This window comes from Patagioenas fasciata, chromosome 1 (genome assembly GCF_037038585.1).
Source record: "Patagioenas fasciata isolate bPatFas1 chromosome 1, bPatFas1.hap1, whole genome shotgun sequence".
NCBI lineage: Eukaryota > Metazoa > Chordata > Aves > Columbiformes > Columbidae > Patagioenas > Patagioenas fasciata.
The window spans coordinates 192892273-192919525 of NC_092520.1; the positions used below are offsets into that span (position 1 = coordinate 192892273).

General features: G+C 35.5%; 1 protein-coding gene across 6 annotated transcripts in view; it reads right to left on the bottom strand.

The window, feature by feature from the left end:
* GRM8 (glutamate metabotropic receptor 8) overlaps positions 1–27253 on the bottom strand; it is a 337236-nt gene that overhangs the window by 168144 nt on the left and 141839 nt on the right. For 5 of the 6 annotated variants that reach the window (XM_065857875.2, XM_071803378.1, XM_071803381.1 and 2 more), the window contains 3 exons: positions 18496–18631; positions 17866–18020; positions 16599–16736 (listed from right to left, as the gene is read on the bottom strand). In XM_065857875.2, the coding sequence (XP_065713947.1) occupies positions 16599–16736; positions 17866–18020; positions 18496–18631 (429 nt within the window). The remainder of the gene's footprint in view (positions 1–16598; positions 16737–17865; positions 18021–18495; positions 18632–27253) is intronic. The other variant, XM_071803380.1, reaches the window with a different exon arrangement.

Below are 27253 nucleotides of genomic sequence, written 5' to 3' on the forward strand. Positions count from 1 at the left end.
TGGTGTGACACACAACCTCACCAGACTCAGGCTGTTGCCTCCATGCAAGTCCTCTAGGTTTCTGCACAATTGAATTCTAATTAAAATATTTAACCTTTAAAAGATTAAATTCATCTGAGAATGACCTCATTAAGCTCAGTTTGTGTAAGTGACATAGGCCAAGGGAAGTGGACGAAGATAGGCCAGAGAATACCTACAGGTGTAAATGCTTTTTATGGGGTAGTGCAGATCTACTGATAGGGAAGTTACAATTAATAAACCACTGCACGCAACAGATAAGCAATCAAGCAAGAAGACAATACCTGATTTGGGGCAGGATAGAAATAATATTTCCTTTCCTTTTTTGTCTCTCTCTTTTTGGCAGGTATGAATGGACAAGGGACGTAGGTTTGTATAGCACAGTTCTATTCACAAGCAACCACATTAAGAACCAAAATCACACCCTAAAATATTTGCAAATCTGTCAATATTTGAATTAGCAATCAGTTTCAAATTGTGGGGAAATTTCTTTATCTAAATTATCAATAACTGAAGTGACTGTGAAATGGCTGTGTGTGGATACAATGCATGCTTTTGAAACAGGAAATCTCAACATTTGCGCATGGCCTCACAAAAAACAAAATATCCACTGGTCTGACTGAAGGCTTTGCTTGGAGCCTTGAAGACTGTCCAGCCTTCACAGTTGCTAGATGCTTTCCTGCCAGATGACATAATTTCACATCTGCGATGAAATCTACATCCACTTAGCCTGGGTGGTTCAAGAATAACGAAGAATTTTTCTGTTGTACAGTATGAATACTAAAGAGGAAAGAGAGAGTTGCTTTAATGCCTGGCCAAGAAAACTTTATCCATAAGTAAGAGGGACTTGGTTTTTCTAATTCAGAACAATGCAGTAGTCCCCAGAAATAAGGGAGACCATTAAGGAATCTTCTGAGCAAGAAAAGTTTGTGTTAAAGATAAGATTTCCACAACTATCAATGTACTTTGAATTAAAAACAAACAAAGAAAAGCACGATTTTTTTTGAATTATAACTAGTCAAGAACCAGATCTACCTCTTTTCTACTGTCACGATAATGCCAAAAACTTAGTCTTTAAAAAATGCTGAGTTATATGTCCCTGTGATACATGTGCAGTAAGTTGTTAATGTTTCTATCTTTTTTTTCAGTGAGTCATAGGTCAGGATAAGAAAAGAGAATGCTGCAGGTTTTGGAAATAAGTTCAAAATCAAAAAGTTCTATAAGCACATCAGATCTGCATTCTTCAAAGAGCTTCAACCTCCGGTAGTTATTGAGAGAGCAGAGTTTCAGGAAATACATAAATGTTGAGTGGTGGGTATACCCAGCTCTTGCCTGACGTGCTACTTCTACAATCACATCTTTGATTTCAATGAGGAGATCCAATGTATCACTTAGATATTTCTTCTGAAAAATGGCCCCATAAAAAGATAAATCCATTGTCCAGAGACATGGAAAATCACTAGACACATCAACATTTTTATCTGTGTGCTTCCTCATAATCAGCATGTCATTTATACACATTGTCATTATTGTCTCCATCAGCTATGCGCTAGATAAACATTTCAATGGGCAGCTGTTCACATATGTTCTGTATACAATAAATTATTATACACTGCTTTGTTAAAATTATTTTTTCTGGGTCCCAGATCACACACTTATTCTCATCTTAAAATACAGACTTATGAGGACACTCTTGTTACAGAGTTGCATTTCACTAGGCACTGTATTAATATTTCCAGTACAACAAAAGTACTTTCTAAAAATCCTACAAGGATTATGGTTTCTAGGAAAAACAACACAGAAAACCAGCACAAAGTTGAAAATACGATTGTTGCATTTTAGAACTGAAACAGCTTGAAACTTTTGGTTACATGCATTTGATTTTTATGTTAGATAACATACTATAGTATTTTCATTGGACTAAGGTTTAATTATCTTTTGCTTTGAATTTTAAAATGATCTGGTTTAACTTCAATTCCAAATGTCAAAATCATTTTTTAAATAAAAGATTGATCTTCTTTGCCATTCCACTTCTCAAGAGGATTTCCTGAATAATAAACTAAGAATAAAGGTTTTGATCCTTCTTGTATTTTTTTCCCACTTTCCAAAACTGGTCTTGAATGTATAACAGTAGTTGTTGGAAATGCTCTGCTTTCTTGAACAGTTCAAATATATTATCTGAGATTAGGAAGGAAGGAGAGGGAATCTGGAACAGTTCCCCTGTGGCCTGACAGTGCTTGTCAAGACCAAGAGGTCCAGCCCCAGGTCCCACCTCCCAAAACTTCAGCTCCCATTTCTCCATGCAGCCTGCTCTGACTCTTAATAACTCCCTCGGCCATTCTCCTGCTCAGTGTCTATGCTGAATTGAAGATCAGTAACACAAAGATTATAGGGAGGAATAGAGCATGGGAAAGGCAAAGTATTTTGCTCCAAAAGCAACCTCTGTGGGCTTGCATACAGATAGGGATGACACTGGAATTAAGGTAGAGTGAAAGGAGATTTTTAAATAGGATAATAAATGCATACCAAGACATATACACACTGTAGTACTATTTAAAAATGGAACACCTCAGAGACTATATCTGTATGGATGTTGAATGCCAAGGAATAGGGTTATGTCATCATCCTTTGATCAGAAAATGAATCACAAAGTCAAAGAACAGAAATTATGACCAATGAAAAGTATTAATTATGCAGTTTTTCAAATAAGCACCTACTCTCTAGGGAGGTATCATAACAAAGCAAAGTACAAGCACTGAAAATTACTATTTCTTTGTGAAACTGGCTAAGGAATATTTTTCATGGGTAGAAAATGTATTTAAGACATGTTACTTGTTGCCATAATCATTCTTAAGTACTTTCAGCTGTGAAATGCTACTGAATTCATTGCAGTTCTGCACAGATGCCTAAGTGGGCCCCATACATCCTGCCCTGCTGTATTTGAGCTTTATTTCTAAATAATTGTTTGAAAGCATAACCATACCTGAAATGCTTGATCATAATGTAATTAAGTTCTTCGCCCTCAAATGAGAACTAATTTAAACCAGCATCATTCCAAATTCTATTTAAAAAGGAAGACTTTGGGAAACAAAAAACCTAGTCATAAACATGTTAATAAAGGAAATAACATATTGAGCTATAGCAAAATGAACAGAGTCTTATGAAAGAGTTACTAAGGACTTGAACACCATGAACCAACTGCCTAGGAATGACAAATTATATCAGACCAGGTGCAGAATTAACATTATATATTAAAGAACAGATGAAGCAACAAGTTAAAATTTAACCTTATCAACAGGTGTCACAGAATTGAACTCAGAACATGCTCAGATACACCTCTTAAAAAAAAAAAAATATATATATATATATAAAATTTAAAAATAAATAAAAAAAGAATATAGGAACGCTGATTTTTGGTTTTTTCTTTTTTTTTTTTTTTTAAGGAGCACTATAAAAAGGTAAAAAAATAATCCAAATTCTTAAAGCACACTTTTTTAAAAATTTCACAGGTATAACTGAAAGCAAATACATAGTCCTGATCTTAAATGTTCTAAAAGCAAAAACCAACATGATTCAATATCACGGTGAAAGAGGCTGCAAGAATTTTTAGTTTCTTTTTTCAGAGTGTTTGATTCTAATATGAGAAAAACAAAAAGGATAAACTCTGGAAAACACAACCACGTAACACCATACCAAAAGAGATTTCAAGGAGTAATACACACTGTATTTGCCTCCCACATACAATTTTCCTTTCATCAAGAGTAAAGAATTTTAAAATATAGTATAGCTGAGGCCAAATTCTTGGTATGTTCCCTTTTTCATAGGTTATTCAAACTTCTTGTCTCTATTTCAAGATTCTGTGACACCTGTCTATAAAGCTCTGCTTGTTTTCATCCTACTTTTAACATCTAAAACTCTTCTCTTCTGAAGTGAAAAGCAATGTGAAAAGCAATGTAGCTTCCCTTCTGATGATTCCTTTAAAGCTTTTCTTATCCTACTCAGTCTTTGATTACTGACCTCTCTGTGATTTCCACACAAAAAAACCCAAGTTATTACTCTCATTCAGGTTGGGGGGGTCATACCCTCTCATACCTCTTCATATCAATAAAGCAACACACAGAGAGAGCATTGAAGATTTCGCCATTATACATCATTTATATTTTACTTCTGTTCAACTTAGTTGTCAAATCTTTGGTCCCATGTTCCTAACCCTGTTTTCTTCGTTATCATCATAAATTACAGGAAAAAGAATTTCATAGAGGAATTAGTGAAAACAGCTCAGATAAAATAGAAAGCGACCTTAATATTCATCCAAAATGAAACCCAAATCTTAACACAGACTTAAAAGTCTCATACTGCATCTTGCAAAGATGTGGGTCAGTCAGAGGCAGTGTGAAGGAATAATGTTTCATAGAGAGTGCTGGGGAAGTTTTACCATGAAATCTGATATCCAGGCTGTAGTTAGTTCTGCTGAAAAGAAGTGCAGAAGCTACAGTGTAATATACAGGTTCATTTGCCCTTTTTCCTCAAGGCTGCCAGGTACCAATCTTGACATTCCACACTATCCCACTGGACTCAGCAACTGCAAATGTAAAAGACCCTTGCATGCACACATCCAGTTATGTTATCTGACATGAAGACTTGTACAATCTAATACAGCAAACTGATTCACCTTTTTCTCCTTTCTCCATTTTAAAATACTGCTGCAACTACAAATTTCACCTAAAATCCAGTGGAGAGATATCAAAAGTTCATGAGCAGGATTTTTCCAATTAAATTTCTACCCTAATTTTGAAAAAAAAAAAAAATTATAATTATGTATATTCAGTCTAATTAATAAATAAAAACAATTAATTCCAGGAATTAAATCCCTGAATGTGTTTCTGCTAACCGTCAGCAAAAAAATAGTAATTCATACAAAAAAATTAACCTCCTTTTCTCTTCCCAAATTCTGTGAAAGAAATTTGTAATCTTACGTTTATTATTTATTTGGAATTAATTATTATAAAGTCAATGGCTAATTTTTGGATTTCTGGATAGTTTTTATCTAAAATTTGAGGAATGTTAGATACTTTTAAGGTGGATGCAGAACACATGACAGTCTTTTTGTCTCATAATAATTTTATTCAATTTTGCAAATTGCCTTTCTCTACTGTAGCTTTTTGTCAGATGCTAACATTTCTGTCCAAAAAAAAAAAAAAAAAAAAAGGAAAATCAATTATTCCAGCAATCCATACACATGAACTGCTTTTTATATTTTCAGATTTTATATGTAATGTAACTTGCAGGAAGGTTCAGTGGATTGTGGAATTTATTCTATCAGTCTCCAAGCCAACACTTTAGAATGTTCCTGAAACTGCCACTTTTAGAGTCTCAGGCTCATTTTCAAAATTTAAAAGGAATAAAATTAATCTGTTTCTTGTCTTTTGTAGTTTCAAAAGTCACAGGAAGAGACAATTTAAAATGTTACCTTGAAGAGCTTCTGGTGCTGGAAACGATTTTTCATTTCAAGATGAGAGAATTGATCTATCTGCAAGTTTCTAAAGAACTGCTCTTTCAAGGGTATGGCTCAGGAAAAGGTCTACCAACAGTCGGAGCTGAACACTGAGAGTGAAAAAAAACCCTTATTTTCTAAGCCAAACAGTGCTTATGTGGCAATTAAAATCCACTACACTCCTCTGAATAGGTCTATGACATGTGCAAATGCCATCTCATTTTTCTTCTTTTTGCTTGAAAGAATAGGAAAGGAAAACACTTAAAAAATATCTAAAAAATGCAATCTCTGGACCAAATAGTTCATACTGGAGCACATGGAAAAGTAGGGAACAAATGTAAAGCAAGGAAAACCTGAATAGCATGGGGGACCATGGCCTCGGAACACCACCTGAAGAGCTTTTGAAGGCATTTGGATCTCATTGTTTCATGCGGTCAGGTGGAATGTATGTAATGCATGGACCTATCATTTCACTATCTTGAATTTTATCTAAGGCACTAACAAATCAACCAAGATGATACCTGGCTACCAAAACTTCACTAATTGCTGAAAACACTGTGGAAAAACTCCACAGCATTAATCACCCATTGTTTACTGATGCAGCTGAAGATCCCACTAATAGAAGCACACCTTATTTTACCCTATCACTGTAATAAATTGTAAAGAACTTATTTTCCACAGTGTATGTAGCATGTGAGATCACAATACCAGCTTCTTTTGCTTCAGTGACAGATCATGTGCATTATGTAGATTCATCAAAGATTTTAAAGCCTTCATTTGTCTGTCTTCTTGGATTATCTCATGACAGAATAAAATAAAGGATCTTGACCAGAATAATTAAACATTTATTTTTTAAACAAAGCCTAAATATAAACCTGAAATATAAACCTTATACAAGTCTCTTTAAAATATTTTGTGTAATTCAACAGTATACTGCATCCTGAAACTCTGTGGTATTATTAATAAATAAAGAATCATGTATTCAGATCTGAGAAATATTTGCTGATAGCCTAGGTACAGAAGACTGCCATGTATCACCTTCCCTTTTGTTTCTACCTGTGAAAGTACCTGTAAGGATGCTAAATTACCTCTAAACATCTAAGTTATACAGTCATAATTAACACCAGCAAATATTACAGTTCTCACCAGGATCTTACATGAACTGGGAAGGCAGATTGTTTTGTTGAGAAGGTGGTGATCTGTACAACCATGGAATGGGATTCATTTTAGTTGACTTGAGCAATCTGAAAGTGAGGTACCTCATCCAAATTAGTCACCTAGGTCTGTTTGCAGTCCATAAAGAGAGATGGGCAACCTCAAAGGGTAAGTCATATCAGTCTAAGAAGCTTACTGAGACATGTGGAGGTGGCCTGCCAGGAGTTAAAGAATTAAATAAATCCCATCTCATGAGCTCCTCCTAAGGGCAATTCTGCAAATCCTGGACGTGCACTAGTCCAGAGCTAAAATTTGGGTCAAAATCATCATAACCAGTCATGCAGTTAAACTAGTGTAAATTCAATATCACAAATATATCTCTCATTCCCTGTACACAGATTTTAACACAAACTGGGGACACTTGTGCTTATACCTGACCTTTCATAAGAGCTCTCCATACAAAAGCACCTGTCTCGAATGTTGGATACAAATAATATTCTGGAAATATTTAACTATAATTGGTACATTTAATGGATACACTCATCCATTAAAAGCCAAATTCTGACCTCCTTTTCTACACTGATTTATACTATAGACCATTATGTATGCCCCATTGATTTTGCTGGGTCTATTCCTGTAATAAAGTTCTACTTGCTAGATTAAAAAGCATCTATATCTGTTTACAGATGACCAATCTGAACTCCCTTCCACAAAAGGTGAGCAATTACTTATAAATTGGGAGCGTTTCACAGGTGAATAATTATTCAATACATTAAAAATATTTATGATCCAAAAGCAGTTCACACTAAGTATTTTCATTGCTGCTTTATGAAATTGTGAAACAACTTGTTTTACCTATACTAATTACATTATAAAATTAATATAATTATTAAAAACATATATTTACTTGAGGTATTGGTGGTATCTACCATCAGAATAAGCTGACTTTTTTCTAATAACAAACAGAATTAATCAGTAAAAAGATCACAACAGAAAGATTAAATAATTTCCCTTGTTTTATCATGTTATTTTCCCTTGTACTTATATTTTTTTAGCTTGTTGATATCCTGTACATCAAATATTGATAGAGAAAAGTCTATTTTGTGGGACTTTCTGTATCAACAGTTTATGATGTAAGTCACCCTGTATTCCAGTATGAGATTTTTATGCAGTTATAAAACAGGACAACAAGCAACTTTTTTTTTTTCATCTACTGAGAAACTACATACTGGTAAATCAAAATATATGTCTTAAATCATTGCATACTCCAATAGCATTAAAAATACCTTATATATATTGAGCTGTGTATTAAATACACTTTTTCCCCTCAGAATAGCTCATCAGTGTAATAATGCAAAGTTTGTTTGTAGTTAACAGTCTTCCACAAATAAGAGCCAAGTGCAGTCAAACCCTGCTTGTTCACAGGAACTGAGCACACAGAAGGCTCTATATCCTTCTGACTTACTCAGAGGGATCAGTGTCATAAGCAGTCAATTTTCCTCACCATATAGAGTCTGGAAACATTAAATGAGGGTGGGCCACCTTTCTTCAGCTCTTACTCAATCTCTCGAGTGCAGCTACACTCATGTTATATTTGGGTAAGGAATGTGCTTTTGAAACGATATCCTGACTTCCCCAGCCTTCACATGGTAAAGCAGTCTCACTGCACACAGTCCCAGCACCTTTCAGAGGAAAGCAAACTGTAGTATTAGTGCCGAGAATACAGCTATGGCCCTCCAAAACAAAGGAACCTACTAACCTGAAGTAAAATGTCTTGAAATGACTACAGTGAGGATCTCAGATGCTCATCAACTTCTGCTTTCTGCAGAGGTGCACTGTTTGATAACAGACATGAACTCAGGACACCTGGGCTGCCTGGGGAAGAAAGTAGCTCATAAAAGCCACTTCTTCTCTGCCTGACTGGTATCCCCCACCATGTACTACTTGTGAATATGGAAGAACATTTTCAAATGAATTAGCATGCCTGCTGCTGATCTAGCTAATGAAATTTCACCTCCAAAGTTCTTAACCAGATTAGTTCACAGAACAGTGTTAGAGTGGTTGGACAGAGGTCAAGAGGTCTGAAGGATGAGCTAGCTCCTATATGGTTACAAAGAGTAGATCAGTCTGTCTGACCACACCCAAGGACATTGAAAACTATGCAGGTAAAGACTTAAACTATTTAAAGACTTAAACTATTTTTATTGCACTATTTGTATTCTAATGAAGCATTCAGTCAGGTAGCAAGTATGCACACCAAATGTGCACACTTATAAAATGTTTAAGCACTGTAACTTGAAATGTTTGAATAATGGCACAGATTATGTATATACAAAACTAAAACAGCTCTTCCAGTCCTCACACAAGGCAGGATTACAAGAACTTGCTCAGAAGGGAAAACAACAAATACCTTTTCTACTTGAAGAAGGATATCTAGGACCCAGGCTTATACAGAACATGTCTTCCTGTTCACAGCAAAGGTCAGTTCGTGGTAGACCAGGAGAGCAAATTGATGAAGAACAGCATGCAACACTTTAACTATAGACTTTCCTGTTCTACTAGCATCTGCCCAAAATGGTTGGCTTGCTAATGGAAATGACAGAGTAATTTACTATTGTCTCCCAGGAACCAGGATTGTGTACAGATGACATTCTTATATGTATGACATCCAAGTTATATCACAAGTAATACTGGTTACATGTTTTCTGAGGCTACATTTGAGAAGGTGCAGTTCCAGAGTTCACAAAAAAATTGTACTTAAAGCAACAATTCACTCACTAGGATATACTATTCTTGAAGTGGCTCTGAGCTGGAATAAGAACTTCTGGATTCATAATTCGCTAGAAAACGCGTTCACACGTGTGCACACAGATATATATATTAAAAATATTTCAACTTTGCAGCAAGTATATCAAGTCGAACATGGCAAGAAGCTCTATTTAAATGGTTGCACAGTGGAATATGGCACATGACTTCGTAAAGCATTATAAATCTAAAATTGATAAATTTCCTGATAGAATACAGACTTGAATTCATATTTGTGAATTAAAAAATATAGAAAAATAACAAACTTTATGGAGGATATCAACAATTTATTCATATTAGAATAAGAAGCTTTCTTAGATGATAGGTCTTTTAAGTGACTCAAAACTTCAACAATATAATTGAGAAGTGATATTCCATTGTATGTATTATATATATGAGATTTGAAAACAAATGGTGAAATAACAATATGGATGACAGCAAGTGAAATGAAGAAATCTAGCCAATGAATGGACAGTGCACGTTAGGTCTCCTGATTTGACAGCTCTCAGACATATTGAGTAATACTTATGTACATCCGCAGTTGCTGGAATTAAATACTATTCAACATGAATCTTCTGTAGTTTCTGGAATAAAAGCCAAAACTGGCCCTTTGTAAGACAACTGAATGTGTATATTTTGATCAAATATACCTTAAGCTATGGTCTTCTATTGCTTGTCAGTCTGTTAGACATTGAAAGCACAGAGACAACAGGTTCATGCCCGCCAACATCAGGAGAGAATTCGGTCTACATATTCTGACCTGATGTATAGCATGAGAAAGTCCATATTTCAGTCTTGTTGATTTTGGCAGAATGTCACTCACCATTCTCAGACCTCAACTTTTTTCTTTGGAATTGACTACCCAGGATTCTGAGATTGAGAACCAGAAAAAATCTGCAAAAATTTTGAATTTATGGTCTATGGTATGTGACAATAAAGAAAATAAAATTCGTTTAAGTTATTGAAAGAGATCTTGATGCCACCTGGGACAAGATCTATTGATCTAAAACTAAAGTAAATGCTCTCTGTCTTCATATATTATTTAATGGCACATGGTGCAGTTTGATTTAATGCTGCCTTAGGGGCAGCATGGGACCATTGCAGTGCAGCTACCTGTAACACACAATTTTCATACTTCTGAGATAATGCCTAAAACAGAGTAAGAAATAGCTCGAACTATGGCAAATAGTCCTCAAAGTCTTTTCTGTCCAGTTGGTGTGTTGGGCAGCAAAGATTCAACAGTCAACTTGGCTCCTGCTTATCATGCTGCAAATCTGACTCCTATGATTTTTACATAGAATTACTGTAGTTACACAAAACAGCAGTAGATATTATATAAATATAAATAAAAAGTAAAAAATTCTTCTGCGTTTTCATAAGCTACTTTTTAAATGGGAATCAAGAAGAGAAAGAATAAGAATTTCTCCTACCTCTTACACTTTAACATATTGGTCACAACACACAAGTCACACTAAGAGGGAGAGCATGAAGCTCTTTCTCTGTGCTCATAAGCCGTCCCTCCCCAGCCTTACTGTCTTTCGGGAATTGTGTTACAACTCACCATACATCTTAACTAAACCTATGCTGATTTTTTTTTTAACTTTATGTAGGTGTCATCAAGAAATAAAAATACTTTAAGAGTGTTTGTGGTACTGGAACTATCACTCAAACTAAATAGCAATGTACTGTACCCTTGCAAGATTCATATTCTACTATAGAACTTTTCAGTTTGTTCTATAAATTTTCAGAATGTGACTGCATATACAGATGAGTAAATCTCCTTTCTATTAATATTTTTAGGTGTGATTGTATTTTCAAACAGGTTATTCAAAACAATTAAATAATGTATTTGTAAAGTTCTTAGATGTGCATGATGTCTGTTATACTGCACTGCATTTTTCTGGGTCAAACAGTTCAGTTTGATAGAGCAAATTGAAATTAGACTAATTTACATAGGTCCCTATATGCTTTTGGATGCTCTTCCATCTTTATTTTTAGCAGTGCAGTCAGTCATTATAGGCAGTTAAAGGCTGATTAGGTTTACAGAGTAGTTAAAATGCTAACCATACAAAAAACGGGCAAGAAACTACTTCTGTAGGGATGTGCACGAAGGAGCTTTTTTGATTAAAGTTTTTGTTGAGGTTTTATTAAAGGGACACATTTTGCTGTTCAAAGACTCAAAGTACTCTGATAAATGCATGCCTTGAAGGGATGCTATGGAGAAAATCCAGAACAAATCTCAATGGAATTGTATCTTCTTATGTCAGATTTGAATTTAAGGCTACCATTGTACCTATTAAAACATGATACAGGAAGCAACTTTACTTCATGTTAGATTTCTCTCTGCTTATGCATGCAAACCCAAAAAAATATCTACATGTGTATGCACATATATACATAAAGAGGACTTCTTCAGAATTTTTTATTAGAATGAAATCAAATATTAACATTCTGTAAGGTTAATGGAAGCAAATCTGAGCACATTTCATTTAATTCTTAACCTTGTCTCTGAACTCCTCGTTATTAATGCTACTTCTTTTTTCTATCACTGTGTTATGGTCTTCTGAAAGAGTGATGATGCTGATTGTCAGCCCCACAATTCAATGCAATTGTTAAAAGTGTACTCTGGGATATCTTTGTTTAATTTTCAAATATTTGTATTCATACTTTTGTACATTTCTTAAGAAACACAAGGTTGTGAAACCTACCTTAAGGTAGGTCTGACAACTAATAGGTCGACAACCAGGAGCTACAGTTAACAGCACAACACCAGGAATAAATCTAGTCAGTCCACAATGTTTCTAAGTAATGCTAAACCTTCAGTTACCAAAAACTGGGCTCACCAATTGACTCAGGTGGGAAGCTGGAAGTATGGGGAAATTCTCCAGGATGTCAAATTTGAAGTAGAGAAGAGGCACACTGTCTCTGCCATCTCCTGCAACCATGGTGCAAGCCCTTCTTCTTGAAGAATGTAGATAATCAAAGGATGAATGCTGTCTCTGTCTTGACAATTTTCTGCTGTGACACATGAATGAGTGAAGAGCTTCACATATCCTCACTTCTCATTCCCACAAAGAGATTCTAGTGCTAAAAAAGGCTATTGACAATCCCTGAAAGATTCATGTCTCATTAAAAATCCTTTTATTGAACACAGAAAACCTGCACTGTGAATTAATATATGTGAAGTGAGGCTTCTTAAAACCTGTACAGACAGTTCAGTCCTTGTCATGCTCCACTATTTTCTGTTTTGTTTTTGTAACACAAACATGTTTTCTCTAACAATGCCTTTCCCCTTCCCCAATTAAAAAAGTTTAAGCGTAGTAACTGAATTATTGTTTTATGTTTACTAAGTTAATGGCCCAATTGTTGTCTTTTTTAATTTCAGACAAGTTGGAACATAAAGTCTCTAATATTTTTCAGAGAACTATTCTCATCTTGATGATTTGATCAATGTACACTCACATTCAGACCAGAAACACATAGACCTAGTTGCAAATCAATAGTGGTAAAGCAATTACTATTTCAAAGGTTAGGTGAATCATTACTTTCTATAAACTGGCAAAAATCAAAAAGCAAACAATCTGGTAAACTCAAAAGAAACTAATGATTTTATGTATCTCCAAAGCACAATTTCTTTTGAGAATAAGAAATAACAGCAACCACAAATATACAGTATTTTAAAACAGTAGTTTTCTTGAAATAAACTATTTAAACCATTACAACATTAGACTATAATAATAAATAATGTAAAGAACTGGAGGTAAGAAAGCATATGCCTTTTCTTGTAATTCTTAATCTTGAACAAGGAGAAGAAATCCTTTTCAGTGCTAAAAAGACTGTTGATTTTACACGGAAAGGAATAAAAAGAAAAATATTTTTTTCTATGAAGCATTTTCTAGTATCTTCATAGGAAAAAATAAGTTAGAAATTGGATTAGATTGGTAGCATCCCAACCACAGGTAGTAAAAATGTAGAGCTATGAACAGATAACTAAATAGAGAGTAGGGATATCAATTTTGTTGTTGTTGTGAATTACAAATATCATATGAGAAAAAGATTGAAGTATCTCACAACTAAGATAAACAGGAATGCCTAACAAAACACATCTCATGCCTGAGAAAACTCTGTATCTATCAATTTGTCTTTTAATATCTTTGGAGAGGGAGATTTTCAGATTACAACTGTACCTCAGGCTTTTGGATTTCTTTCTGTCTGTCACTGGCTATTGACATGATATACAAATGGGTTGATGGGCAAAAGACAAAGTATTTTGTTATATGCAGTGCTCAGACATAATATGGGGAAGTTAGGATAAGTGGTGGGTTTAAATTCAGTCTTCAAGTCCTGAACTAGAGCTGGGAATACATTCCTTTTCAGAACTGAGCTGAAATTTACAACTGAGAAAGTACATGTAAAATTTCAGAGAAAACCCAACTGGGACAGGCCAAGGATCAAAGACTTTAATATTAAAGCTATAAACAATTATATCTAACAGCTCCTATAACCTTATTGAAATTCAAGGGTTCATTCAGTGTTTTCATCTACAACCATTATTTCAGAGTAGACTTGGTGATGAAATAAAGTCTTTGAATTTTTAAGGGAAAGATAAAATCATGGGTGGGATATTCTTCTCTTTAACCATCAGAAGAGACAGAAGATCACAGTATACTGACTTCTCCACTTTCAGGGCTGTGGTATGAAGAACCAGCTAGGATTTCATTGCTACCTCTCCTCTGTGCACAGGAAGCCGTGATAACTGAACTAGAGTAGGTCAAGATGCCATTTGTGATTCTCTAGGTCTAGACTGGGGGCTCATTCCCCCATTCTCCACCTGGAACTTCTCCTTAAATCACAGGAGGTTTATATTGAACTTCCACCTTCATCTCTTGATTCAGTTTACTCAAAAAGACCACATTCTGGTTATTTTTGTGATCCAGTCCCTTACATTTGAGTGAGCTAAGCATAGGGATAATGATGAATCATCTGGAACAGGCTGCCCAGGGAAGTAGTCATGGCCCCAAGCCTGACAGTATTCAAGATGTGATTGGACAATGCTCTCAGACACATGGTGTGAATTTTGGGGTTGTCATATGCAGGCACAGGACTTGGACTCAATGATCCTTGTGGGTCCCTTCCAACTCAGGACATTCTATGATTCTATGCTGTCCAAGTGTCTCTTCCATGGTGTTAAACCATGGAAAAGCTGTTTTAGTCACAGGTACTTTCATTTGTAAATACCCTTTCTTTCAGAAGAATTCATAGATTTTCCTCCACATGTGAAAATGCATGTGCAACCTTCATAAGAAACCACACACATTTTATTCTCATCCCTTGCTACTGTGTTTACTTTCCGGGTGCAGAAAATATGTTTTCTTTCTGTTTTCAGGCACAGAGAGCATATCATAATTTTGTTTCATGAAATAGACAGATAACCATTTCAAATCACAAATTGCTTTGAATCTATCAAGATACAGCCTATGCATTTTATACACTACTTTTCACTTGGTAATTCAATTTGACAGATGTGATGAGGCTGAGACAAGTCATACAACCATCTGTGGTAACATTTAAAGGTTCCCAAACTGCAGCATATACACCACTCATTCCACCTGAAGAACTCAAAAATGATCTATTTTTCACTTAAAATAGTAAAAACAAAATAATACCTTCCCAAACATGGGTAACGTAACTTACTGTTATATGAATCAAGACCAAGGAGGAAAGGATTAGAGCACTGAGCTATTATTTAGCTCAGTGAGGAACTGAATATCACCTTTTTTTTTCTTTTTTTTTTTTTGTTTTGTTTTGTTTTGTTTTGTGGAGTATGTGATGAAATGTAGAAGACAAGGTAGTGTTGTTGAATGGAGAGAGTGCACACATGGCTCTCATATTTCTGTGTGAGATATATTTGCACATTGCAAAGCCCAGTGCAGTAAGTCTTTGAATCAATGGCACAGTACACATACAATAAATCTGATGATTCAGGAAGTGCAGGAATAACAATGCATGTGCCTGGAGACTGCACAGCATGTCTGCAGCTTTAGTTAGCAGAAAGTTTGGAAGGGCACCTCCATAACAAAGGCTGCATAAGTGTCGCCAGGCAGCCAGAAATCCTGGTAAAGCACAGGAACAAAAATATTCATGCTCTATGTGCAAAAATATTATTTGGTGACAGAAAACACTGCCAGGGAAAACAAAGTACATGGATGACTCATATATACAGAAAATTGAGTATTACTGCTGCCACTAGTCACAGATATGGTGATCACCACCAGTACCACTGGGGTGGTGATGGTAATTAAGCAAATCACACTGGGAGCTCTGACATTAAGCAGAAACTCTCTGTGCAAAAAGTAACACAGTCTGCTGTAGTCACAGAAGACTAAAGGTAACAATCTTGTAGTAAACTCTGCAAGGAACAGCAAAAAGTCAGTATCTCGCAGCAACATCTCATAGGCAACATGAAACTCAGAGCTACTGATGCAACTGCTACATTAGCTGTTGTGACAGTTGTGTCTGGGTATGATGCCTGAGCAAGCAGCTGTGATAACACTAGTGCCAGTTACACAGAGTTTTTGCTCAAACTTCACAAAGACTTTCAGCTTTACAGTACGATATAGAATCCTGAACAAGTAATAAGGACATATTGATCCGATATTTTTACTCCATCTTCAAACACAGTTTTTAAACTAAATAAGGAGTTCATGACTTGACCTATCATCAAGACCTCAATAGTTTAAACAGAAATTTAATTTTCTCTATATACTTCAGGGATAACAATATAAGAATCACTGTGATGTGCCTGTTCACTAAAAGAAATCATATTGACAGCTACAGATGGGGTGAGAGAGAAGGTCATTGAAAACATAAATGGAATTGAACCACAGCCACAGGTCTTTAATAAAATCTGCACTATCATTGGATTTGTGCAAATTAACTAATAACTTTCTCAAACATTGCCCCTTAATTTTTCCTTTGTGTTTGAGAAAAAATGTCGCACTTTTCTTACAACACAATAATTTGTATTGGAAAATTGAAAGGAGCCAGAAGAGTGAGGAAAAGAAAGCAGTTCCTTTCCTGTACTCCAATAAACAACTTACAAATAATGTTTTACTTTTACAATTACCTGTGCATTTCTTGATATTGCTGTTTCTTTTTCCATGTGATCCTAACTTGCATCCAAAGTTCTCCTCCCAAAATTCTGCAAACCATACATTTCTTCTATTGTTAGCAAGTGTTCGACTCCGAAAATATCTATCAAATCCTACATTTAAGAGAAGTAAAAAAAAGCATTAAAATATAATACAGCATAAAAATACTCATTTAAAGATAATAAGAGATTTTCTATAAATATCAGAATGAGAAGAAGCTTTAGGTGCAAACTACTATAGTATTTTATGAGTCCAGTAGAAGATAAGGATTAAAAAAATAGTATATTTGTTATTATCCCATATTTGCTGCAGAACAAGATGTTTATAAAGCTCCAGCAGAATTCTGTTAGGAAAATAGCTTAATTTTTAATACACTGATGATCCAAATAAATAATGGGATATCTACAAGAAATTAGACAAAATATAATCACTACTTAGTCAAAGACTGTGACCCAAATAAATTTCATTTCAAGGCCACCTAAAATCATCAGGTACATCTCTGTTGAACCAGAGAGCTTCCAGAACACCCAAACTTCTGACTCTGTTTGTATGTTTAATAACCCTAGTTTAAACCTCAACAGATTCTATACCAGCCTTTGTCCTACAACCCAGCAGCCATAACAAAATCACAACTAACACATACCATCTGGATTAAGCTCTTTACAAATGTTTCCATGTGGCTAAATTCTCCAAGTAGCATCAGTAGTGCCCAGTTTTCCTAACTGTTTACCAGTTTAGAGCATTTACTCAGACAGTAAGAGATGTTACTATGTCCAGTACCCTCCTGGGAATACAGTGATTCAAACCAACAACTTCCGCTTCATCTAACAAGGCAGAAACTTTGCTAATACACTGCCTTCTTCAAGTAAATTCATGAGAGGAAAGCAGAGTCTAGATTGTTCTCTTCCCAGGAGAATGAGCTGATTCATTATCACCCATCTAATACTCTCTGTTTTTGTCTCAAAGAGCGATCCGGCTATGGTTAAGTTGTTCTCCAACACACATGCTCTAGTTATTAGGCAGTTATAGGATTGTTTAACTGCAGATTTCGCATATTCTCATCTCAACACAGATATTAAATGAATATTGGTTCAGACCAACTCAAGTGTCTTAGTTGGAAAGTTTTCCCTGATTTCTGTGTAATCAAGGACTACATGTTTTGTTGTTTAGTTTCGTTTTTAAGAGAGCTAGGGTTCTTGACATTGTCACAAAATGAGGGGTTTGTGTCATATGCATTCCTACCATCTATTGATGTTCTTTTGGGCAGAATAGTTACTGCTCCTTCCGCAATCTCCTCCTGCTGCTGAACCGGTGAAATTTTTGACCCCCAACTATCTGAGCCGATCCAGAGGAAATGTCCAGATTGATTAGCTTTTTTGGCTGCTTCCAGTATTCGCCTGCAAATAAACAACAAATGATGAATCAACCAAACTGCATTTACAAAGAGCTTAAGAATTTCCAACATTAATTCTAGCTATGCATAAGTCTAGATAAATATAGGTCACACTAACCAGTCAACAGTTTTCACAGTCTAAAACTTATTCACCAACAGCTGTCTTGAACTCCCGTACTTTACAAGTTAATTTGTTTCCTCTTTAGTCATATTTTTCTAGCATTCTTATTGGTTTCTTCGTTTTCATTCACCAAATAACAATCTATTGGAGCTGTGCTCTTAGAAACAAGTTAGATCTCCACTGAATAAACGACCAGTACACTATATAACTGCAGCTCAATTTCTCATCACCAGATTTCCAATAATTTTTACATGGGACTGAATCTGAAAACTCCTGTGTTACTCTATTCTATACCAGCCAATTGATAAGCTCTGCGAAGAGAGAATGTCTTTAACACACAAAATTGGGAAACAGGTACCTAATATCATCTTCATTTGCAAACATGATCACTGCACGAGCATTTGGAGTTTCCAACAAGCGCTTGATGATCTTTTCAAACTCTCCTGGTCTTGGTTCCCGAGGAATTTTGAGTGACTGAGCAATGCAAACACCTCCTGAGGGGAAAAAAAAAAAAAAAAAAAAAGGGAGAAAAAAAAAGTAGGAAAAAACACACTTAATGTTGCATTGAAGACTTCAACTCAGTTACCTGGTACTTCATTTTGATATAAAAACTAAACCAACATCCTGAGCAAGACCATCAAGCACTGTACTGTGGCTCAGCTGGACTAAGTTCCACAAATTTACCCCAACTTATGGCAGCTGAGAACCCAGCCTTGCCACAGGACTGCATTTAACCAGGGAGCCACAATTTAACAGCTATTTTATGTTCATAATGTGGCTCTCCAGCATCAGTTACTATTGTACATCTCTGCTTTTTCATCAAAGAGTATAAGGTAAACAATAAATGCTGTGGTTACAAAATAAAGTAGTAAACCTGAAATATTATCTTATGAACAAATACATGCAGATCACTTCTAATTGTTATTATGACATTATTAATTAAGTTGCCTTAATTATTTAAGGGGTTTCAGGTTGCCATTGAATATTCTAAATTACTAATCAGCAAATGAATGCAAACTCAGAGATGATATTTATATCTCTTGCTGACAGAAGGAGGAAAATGTCAGCTGAAATCTTTACATTTTACCTGTCCTCCAAAAAGGGACACATTTCTACAGAAACTCAGTGATTTCCAATGGCTTTCATGCACCAGTGTAAGGGAATTTCTACTTCCCAGTTACGACACTCTTATCAATATCTGAGCAGATGAGGAGAGAAATTCTTGAGCCTGTTTCATGAAGCACCGACCAGATTGGCACCAACTTCCTATGCCATAGATAATCTTAATGTGATTGTTTGCTGATTTATTTTAATTATTTTCTTTAAAACTGTTCCCTGATTTGCATTAGTACATCTGACTCCCATCAATATTTGATATTGCCTGTTATTATTCCCAAAATAAGAGCCTCTTGTGGAGAATCCAATCATTAATATAACCTGAAAATTAAGAAAATGAGAAAAATTTATTTCTAACAAAATGTGACATGTTACTAGACAAAGGCAAAGCAAATGGTAATTTTTGCATCTCAGCATCTCCTTATTAATACTTCTGCACTGAAGATTGCCTTCAGTGTAAGAATAAGAATGTGTCATAAAAGAACTGTTCTATTTTTCTGAAAGCTACTAATTATTTCCTGATATATAAGATCATTTGGGGCATATATAAATCTATATATTAAAGATAATTAGAGAACTGAAGTCACAGTTAGATGGTTATGTTGTATATGGAGAGGCATTCCAACTTTCTCAACAGTCTTGTCAACCTTGTATTTTTGCACAGAATTTCACAAATTAAGTTGATACACACTGTCAGTGATAGGATTTGGACAAAAACAAGGTTCCAACCAGATGCAGCTTAGGATATTGAGCTACATGAAGAAGTAACAGAGGTCTCTTGTGTAGGCTTTCTTAAGCTGAATGTGTTTAATCTTTAAGGAAAACAAACAAACAAAATAAAGTTATTTATGGAGCTTTTTAAAATTTCTTTTATTTAAATGTAATATTTAGAAAATTCTAGGGATTCATTATCAGATTTTGTTCTGCCTCTGCAGAATCTCATTGACCTCAATAGTTCTTTGCACAGGCAGATCCTAAGTTGGAATCAAGTTTAGACATGGAATAAATGAAGCATGGGATTATCAACTGAGAGTTTAAAAATAACAACTTTTAGTCACAGGCAAACATATCACCTTTTTCAGCTATGCATCAATTTATTGAGAAGTTACATTACTATTTTATTAGATTGAGAGATACATACTACCATATATATTTATTCTGAATTAGTCTCTGCCTTACATGAAAAAAATATTATTTGCAAATCAGAATATCTGCCATTTCTAACAAAAATTGTTTGTACACATTTTTTACCATCTATAAATAGTGTAAAGATATAATTTAAATAATTTACTCTTATCTGTTTCAAAGTAGAATATAGTGCCTTTCTCTTGCAACAAATTTATTCACATTTTTATGAACAGCCTGGGTCCCCATGATGGACAGCTAATATGCCAATAACAACAGATGAGCCCAGATAATAAGCAACCCTCATATTCTCCAGGTATCTTTGTCAATGAAAAGATGGATGCCATACCATGAAAAACTTTAGCCAATTTCCTAAACCGATACTAGGCTATTGTGATAGACACTCAAAGAGCTCTTTACTGCAATCTCTTTCTCAAGCAACAGGTCTGAAATATAAGAGACATATTTAGCAAACATCCCGTAAATTATACAGCAGTTCACCATTAAAAAGGAAAAACTGAAAAACAATGCCAAGCTCTCAACTGTCCTCAAAGTCATTCAGGCACAAAAAGTAAACTAGATCCTAAAAAATTACATAAAGGAATAATTTGTTCCCTCATAAATTTGAAGAGTACATTTTTCAACCATTTCTATTCATGCAATGGCCCTTAGGAAAAAAACATTCTTTCCACATTAAAGTCAAATGCAAATATTACAAGATATGTTCATATCATACACTTTATACAGCCATCAACAATCTGTGTGGAATAGATATCAAGCAATGAAAAAGTGCAGTATTTAGAGAAGCTATTTTCAGTCAAAATGGTGTTGAAGAAACAGCATTCCAGCATTGCAGCAGTAAGTTCAATCATGATGGTACTCTGCATTTTAGCGTCTCTACGTTGAGGAATGTGTTAAGTACTAATAGGAACAAAATAAAATGTACTTTAGCCTTGTTGCTACATTTATAATGAATTGTGTAAGCTGTCTCCAACAAAGAAAACATTTTGTGTACACCCTTATCTATATATACAGCTTATACAGTTGTTGCTCAAACAAATAACAGAGTATCAATTTTCAGCTAATGGTGAAATGCTAGATCCACAAAGGTACTTAAAACATTACAGTGTCTAACCTCTCAGCACCCTGCTGCCTTTGAAATCTACAGCCTGGGCTAAGTGCCCAGACACAGAGAGAGATGAGTGTCTAGGAAAAGGATTCTTAGAGGCTGGCAAACTTAATAAGGAATAATTATTCCTCAAAAATAGCTAGTGGAGGTTCTAAAATGACAGGTTTTAAGGTCAGTAGTTAGGACAATCTTGTGTGAACAAAAGAGACATTTCCCCAAACCAAAAAGAAATAGGGTTTGAGAATAGATGTCTCATATGTGATACCAATGGATTTACCATTTGCTGCAGAGGTGCCAAAGGGCAGATGGTTCAGAAACATAATGCCTCTGGAGAATTCATGGCCATGAATCATAAAAACTAATAGTGTCTACATGTTTCACCTTGTCAGCATTTCTGACTGATCTGGCATGATGATTTCTTGTCCCTGTTACTGGTTCCTAAAGTGTTTGTTATCCTTCATTGTCTCGGAGGTACCGAAAAAAATACATTTGTTTAAATTTCCCTTGGTTGAAATGATGATTAATCTAACATTTGTATGAGGAAATGAGAGCTAACTAGCTTCTTACTGAAAAGGCAATGTTGTGTTTGAATGCAGTCAATTAAGGGACTTACGAGAGAGCTTCCGAGAGGGCTGCACTAAAAGCTGTTACTGAGACCAAGAAGGGAGTCAGACAGGCAGACTCAGCTCGAATAGATCAACTAGGAACAGATACCAGTAATTGTACACACTCCAATTGTACCCATTCTGTAATTCATATATGACATACGAGATAAAATTCAGGGTTCACATCTATCACACATTTTAAAGACATCAAGATGGCACTGATGGAAAGTAGTTCTTCACCTACTCTCAGGAAAAAAAAAAAATTCTTAGCACCAAACTCTACTAAGCCTCTTTTTTCTGTTCTCAGCCTTGTAAAACTAAGGTTGTACTCGGTTATCCCAGAGCTTGATTAGAGGAATAAAACAGTTAATATGAACTACACAGTGTCAGTGATGATAAGTATCCATTTGTCTTCTGTCTAACAGCTATCAGGTGTGATATCCAGCACCTGGGGCCAGGAGACAAAGAGTAGAAGACCAGAGGTGGAAGCTGGAAATCGGGTTCATGGCAGGTGCTGCCCTACTCATGATCAAGGACTCAGTCTAGCTGCTCCACACATGCAACCGCAGCTGGTAACTCATGTACTTTTAAAACTCGATTCACCCAGCCCTGATATACAATAATAAGTTTTTGAGTTGTTTTCTCCATTGTGATAAAAATTGCATCTCAAATGAATTGTTCCATACTAGTCTTGGCTTGCTTACAGTGGGTCTGTATAACGTTGCTTGCAGGAAACAGATTATCACCAAACAAACAAACAAAAAAAAATAGTAGATTTGTAAGATATTGTCAGTATGCTGGAACGATGAGCTTTTTCCTTTCTTTTTGTGCTCTTACAATAATGATTCTACCAAAGAAAAAAAATAAAACAAGCAGGAAATGTAGTACCTACATCATTTTGGTGGTTAAACTTATGTTGATTTTATAACGATAAATATTCGCTTTAGCTCTCATGGGTTCTGAAGTCACAAGGTGGCATGCTAATTGCAAACCATTAAATACTCAAGTATGTGGAGGTGGGTGTCAGAAGAAATGATGTTGAATGTGTATTTGGAAAATAGCAAGCAGACTTGGTAGAAAATTTCAACTAGCAAATTAATTTCCTGAAGCAAAGACTGGAAGATGAAGCTGAATGTAAATAGAAATACAATGGACATATTCTCTCCTACCCCAGCTAGAATCCAGCACTACATTATGGACCAATTAAGTAGGGCACATAAGAATGGGCACTGTCTTCATATAAAAAAAAAAAAAAGCTGCTGTTTTCATTTCAAGTATGTTCAGTGTCAGGAACACAATCATACTACTCATAACCGTTTTACCCTCTAAATTGTTTTACCTTCTGATGTATATGCTTAGTCCTATCATTGTAAAATGGGAAGTGATCAAATTATCTACTCCTTAGCATAAGGAGGCTTACCTCACCTGACTCAGTATACGTCCTTACAAGTCAATTATTTAATGGCAACTTCATCACAAATCACATTGTTCCTGAAAAAGCTCAAGACAAATAGCCAGAGCACATCTAGAACCTAGTCCTACCTGGCAGGATTTTCTCAGCTGCTTTCAAGTATACATTTTCTTTTTTTGAGATTAATTATATGTGACTGGTTAGTAGGCCAAGAAAATTTTAATGCAGGCTTGTGGAAAGTTTCCAAAAGACATTACAGAAATATGTGATGGCAGAGGAGTTCTTATTCCAAGTAGGGGAACAGATGTCAGAGACTCAGAAGCCTTGGTAAGAAACTCTCCTGTGAGGCACACAGGGTGCTGTCAGAGGCAGGCATAGCCTCTGTCTGACAGGAGGATACAGATTTCTGACAGTATCACGTCATCCAAGAGAACATGATGTAAAACAGTTATATTGGAAGTCTAGAAAAGTTATATTGGAAGTTTAGAAAACCTAGACTGTGTGTTGCAATTGCCAGGAACCTTGTTCAGCATGAAGATTGTTGGAAATATTAAAAACAGGACACTTTATGCTCAAGTTCTGTTGACAAAATCAGGATAACTTTGTGACTTAGTAAATCCATCAAGACCTCTTTTTAAGCAGATAGTTCATTATTTGATAACTTTGGATGCTAAGAAATCTGAATGTTACAGAAAAATAAGCTAAGTGACTGTCCTGCATGGGACTTGCACTGATGCTGATACTCGAGTACTTTTAGGAACTAGTATTTGAAACACAACCAACTTGCTGCCAATCTCTTGTGTATCCCTATATGTCCTTGACAATAATTTTCTAGAGTATGAGTCAACAGGGAGCAACAACTAGGAAGATATAATTACAAGTTGAAGATCAAGTTTCACAAGTAGTAATTCTTCAAAATGTAAATGCCTCCTTAATGCCAAAGTACAGTAGCTGGGAGGTCTGGATGCAGCCCTGCATTGTTTCTAGAACTACCTTCACTTAACTACCCCAACAAACTATAGAGTCATCAATGTACCTAAAAGGACTTCAGGATAGCTCAGCTATACAAACGAGGACCTGGGCCTTCTGCTCCCACAGAAGTCCACGCCCTGGCACCTTCACAGCTCTTCATGTCCAAATCACATTAAATAAAATCTTATTCCAGTGCAGCTCCTTTGTTGCTGTCACCAACTACCTGCAGTATGGAAATATCTTTCGAGGTCCCTTCCAATCCCTAACATTCTGCGATTCTGTGATTCTGTGATCTTAAACTCTTGTGTCTTTTCCTTGGAAGCTCACCAAACACAACAGCAAACATTTCACTTACTCTTGCAAAGATAATTTTTCAGCCCACAGTGGGAATACTTTTCAATGCAAGGTTATAGAAAGAAAAACATTTTAAAAAGTAAATAATTTTAAATTTTTTTGCTCCAAATGGATGGAAGTGGCACTTAGCGTCCAATACATGTAGACATAATGGAGGGTGAGAGCTTTTGTTATAATCTTTTAAGAGACAAAAACAGTCTGAATTTTGAGACCATACATAGATGTCTTTTTTTTTTTTTTTTCCTTTTCTTAAAATCCCTTAATATCCCTGACAAAGATGTTTTAATACACAAGCAGGTCAATGATGCTTTTCCACCATCACAGCAGCTACAGTCATGAGCTTTTCTGCTCAAAACGAGCAGCTTTCAAGAGCTCAAAGTTTCTCCCATTTATTTAAGTGTTTTAGAAAAGGCCTTTTAGCAATGTTTTTTTTTATCTGGTCTTCCTTTCATTCATTCTTTTTGGGGAAAAAATTAAAAGGCATTCTGTAGCACCATGAAAGAAGACAAAACATTCTGTTAAATACAATTCACCCATTCCTTTTAAAACTGTTTTTATTACATCCTTGTGAGTGTTCATAGGCATACAGCCATGCATATTTCACAAAGACGTGCTCATACAGATACTTACATCATGGGCAAAGCAGATGTTAATTCTAAAATAGAAAAGGAAGAAAGAACAAAAAACCAGCTCTGGTTCCATATGAGACCACTGGCTACTGGCTTCCATCGTCAGAGTCTGTCTCTAAGGTGACATGAATCATGAGAGATCTGTTACTTTACATTTGCATTCCAAACAGTAAGAAAATTATCTTTTTCTTAATTTTTTTTTTTTTAGAAGAAACTATTCCAAGTGTACCACTAAAGCTTACATTAACACCAGCATCTGACAGAAAATAACTACAAGGGATATTCTCACCATCACCGAACCTACCGATTTTTTTTTTCAGGTTTGAAAAAACAACCCACAAACAACACATTTTTCATCTTTTGAATTTTTAGTGCTACTTGTGTAAATGAAAGGCAAATTTCACCAGCTTGAAAGTGAGAGGCTAAAAGAAAAATCCATGTATAGTAGAGAAATTCATGAATGGGTAAAAAACACATACCCAGAAAAAAAAAAATAAAAAGAAGCCTGAAAAGACTGAATTCTGAAAGGTTGTGAGAGAGGAATTTTCCTCTACACAGTGAATCACTATATAACTAGTTCATGAAGAACGTGGGATGCCCAGTCAAACTTCAAAACAATCTGTGGCCAAAATAATATAATTGAAACGGCACCCAAGTACATTTACTGGTCAGCTTTTGCAAGGCTTTCACAGCTATGTCTTTTTTTACCACTGCAGTGGGCATGAATATACCCTTCTGTGGAAACATGGTTTTTCCTACTTGCATGTTTAAAACATGCAGAGGCATAACATATAGAAAGAAACATACTGCTATTTTCTGTTTTCTGGCTATATCCTACATACATCGTTGATGAGGAAAGAAGATCCTCTTTATCTTTTTTGTTTTCCTTAGATCAGGAAATCATATGGAAGAAATTTAATAAATACCTAAATTCTAAAATATTTTCAGATTTTTTTTAAGGTAACATCTATTCTGATTTATAACAGAGAAATACTGTGAACTCAAACTCTGGCCTGTGGTTACCTAATAGATACTTATCTCTGACAGTAAATTTGCTTGAATATGGCCCTTATTCTTACCTCCATTTCTCTGAAATTTTCAGTACTAATGGGCCTGGGAAGCTGTAAAGATTTGGATTTGTTGTTTCAGGGATTTTTTATGCAAATGGTTGCTTCAAAATATTCCAGAGGTGGGTAAGCCATAAAAATCACCAGTTAATCTCCAACACAGTCAACCAATTTTTGCACCCTTCAAAGTTCTTGGTTAAATCTGATGCAATGTTAACAGATGCAGTTCCAACAGCCCAGTGTAACATGCTCCTCTCTGTTTCCCGAGTGTCACCGTCAGACATGGGATGCCTTTGCCAAGGTCCATCACTCTCCTGCCACACCACTGGAGAGACCTTTCCCTGAATGCTACTAGCTGAAGTCGCAATCCCCAATGGATGTATTTGGCATCATGAAGATGACACAGGAGGTTCTGGCATCCTTTATGATTATGTTTTGGCATGAAAAGAAACCCCACCACAAGAAGGGCTGAATTCTCTAAAAACATTTATTTTTAAACAAATATAACCTTTCTTCTTTCAGAATAATTTGTTCCCTGTGGAGATCTCCGATTAAACATTTTTTTTATTCCACTCCCTGTCCTGTTTATTTTAAATATTTTAACAGTGATATAAAAGGCTGTTTTCAGTTAAGTTGTCCTGGATTGCCTGATTTTAATGGTAGGCTGGTGTCCTATTTTTCCCTTGCATGCATCTTACTGGTTTTGTC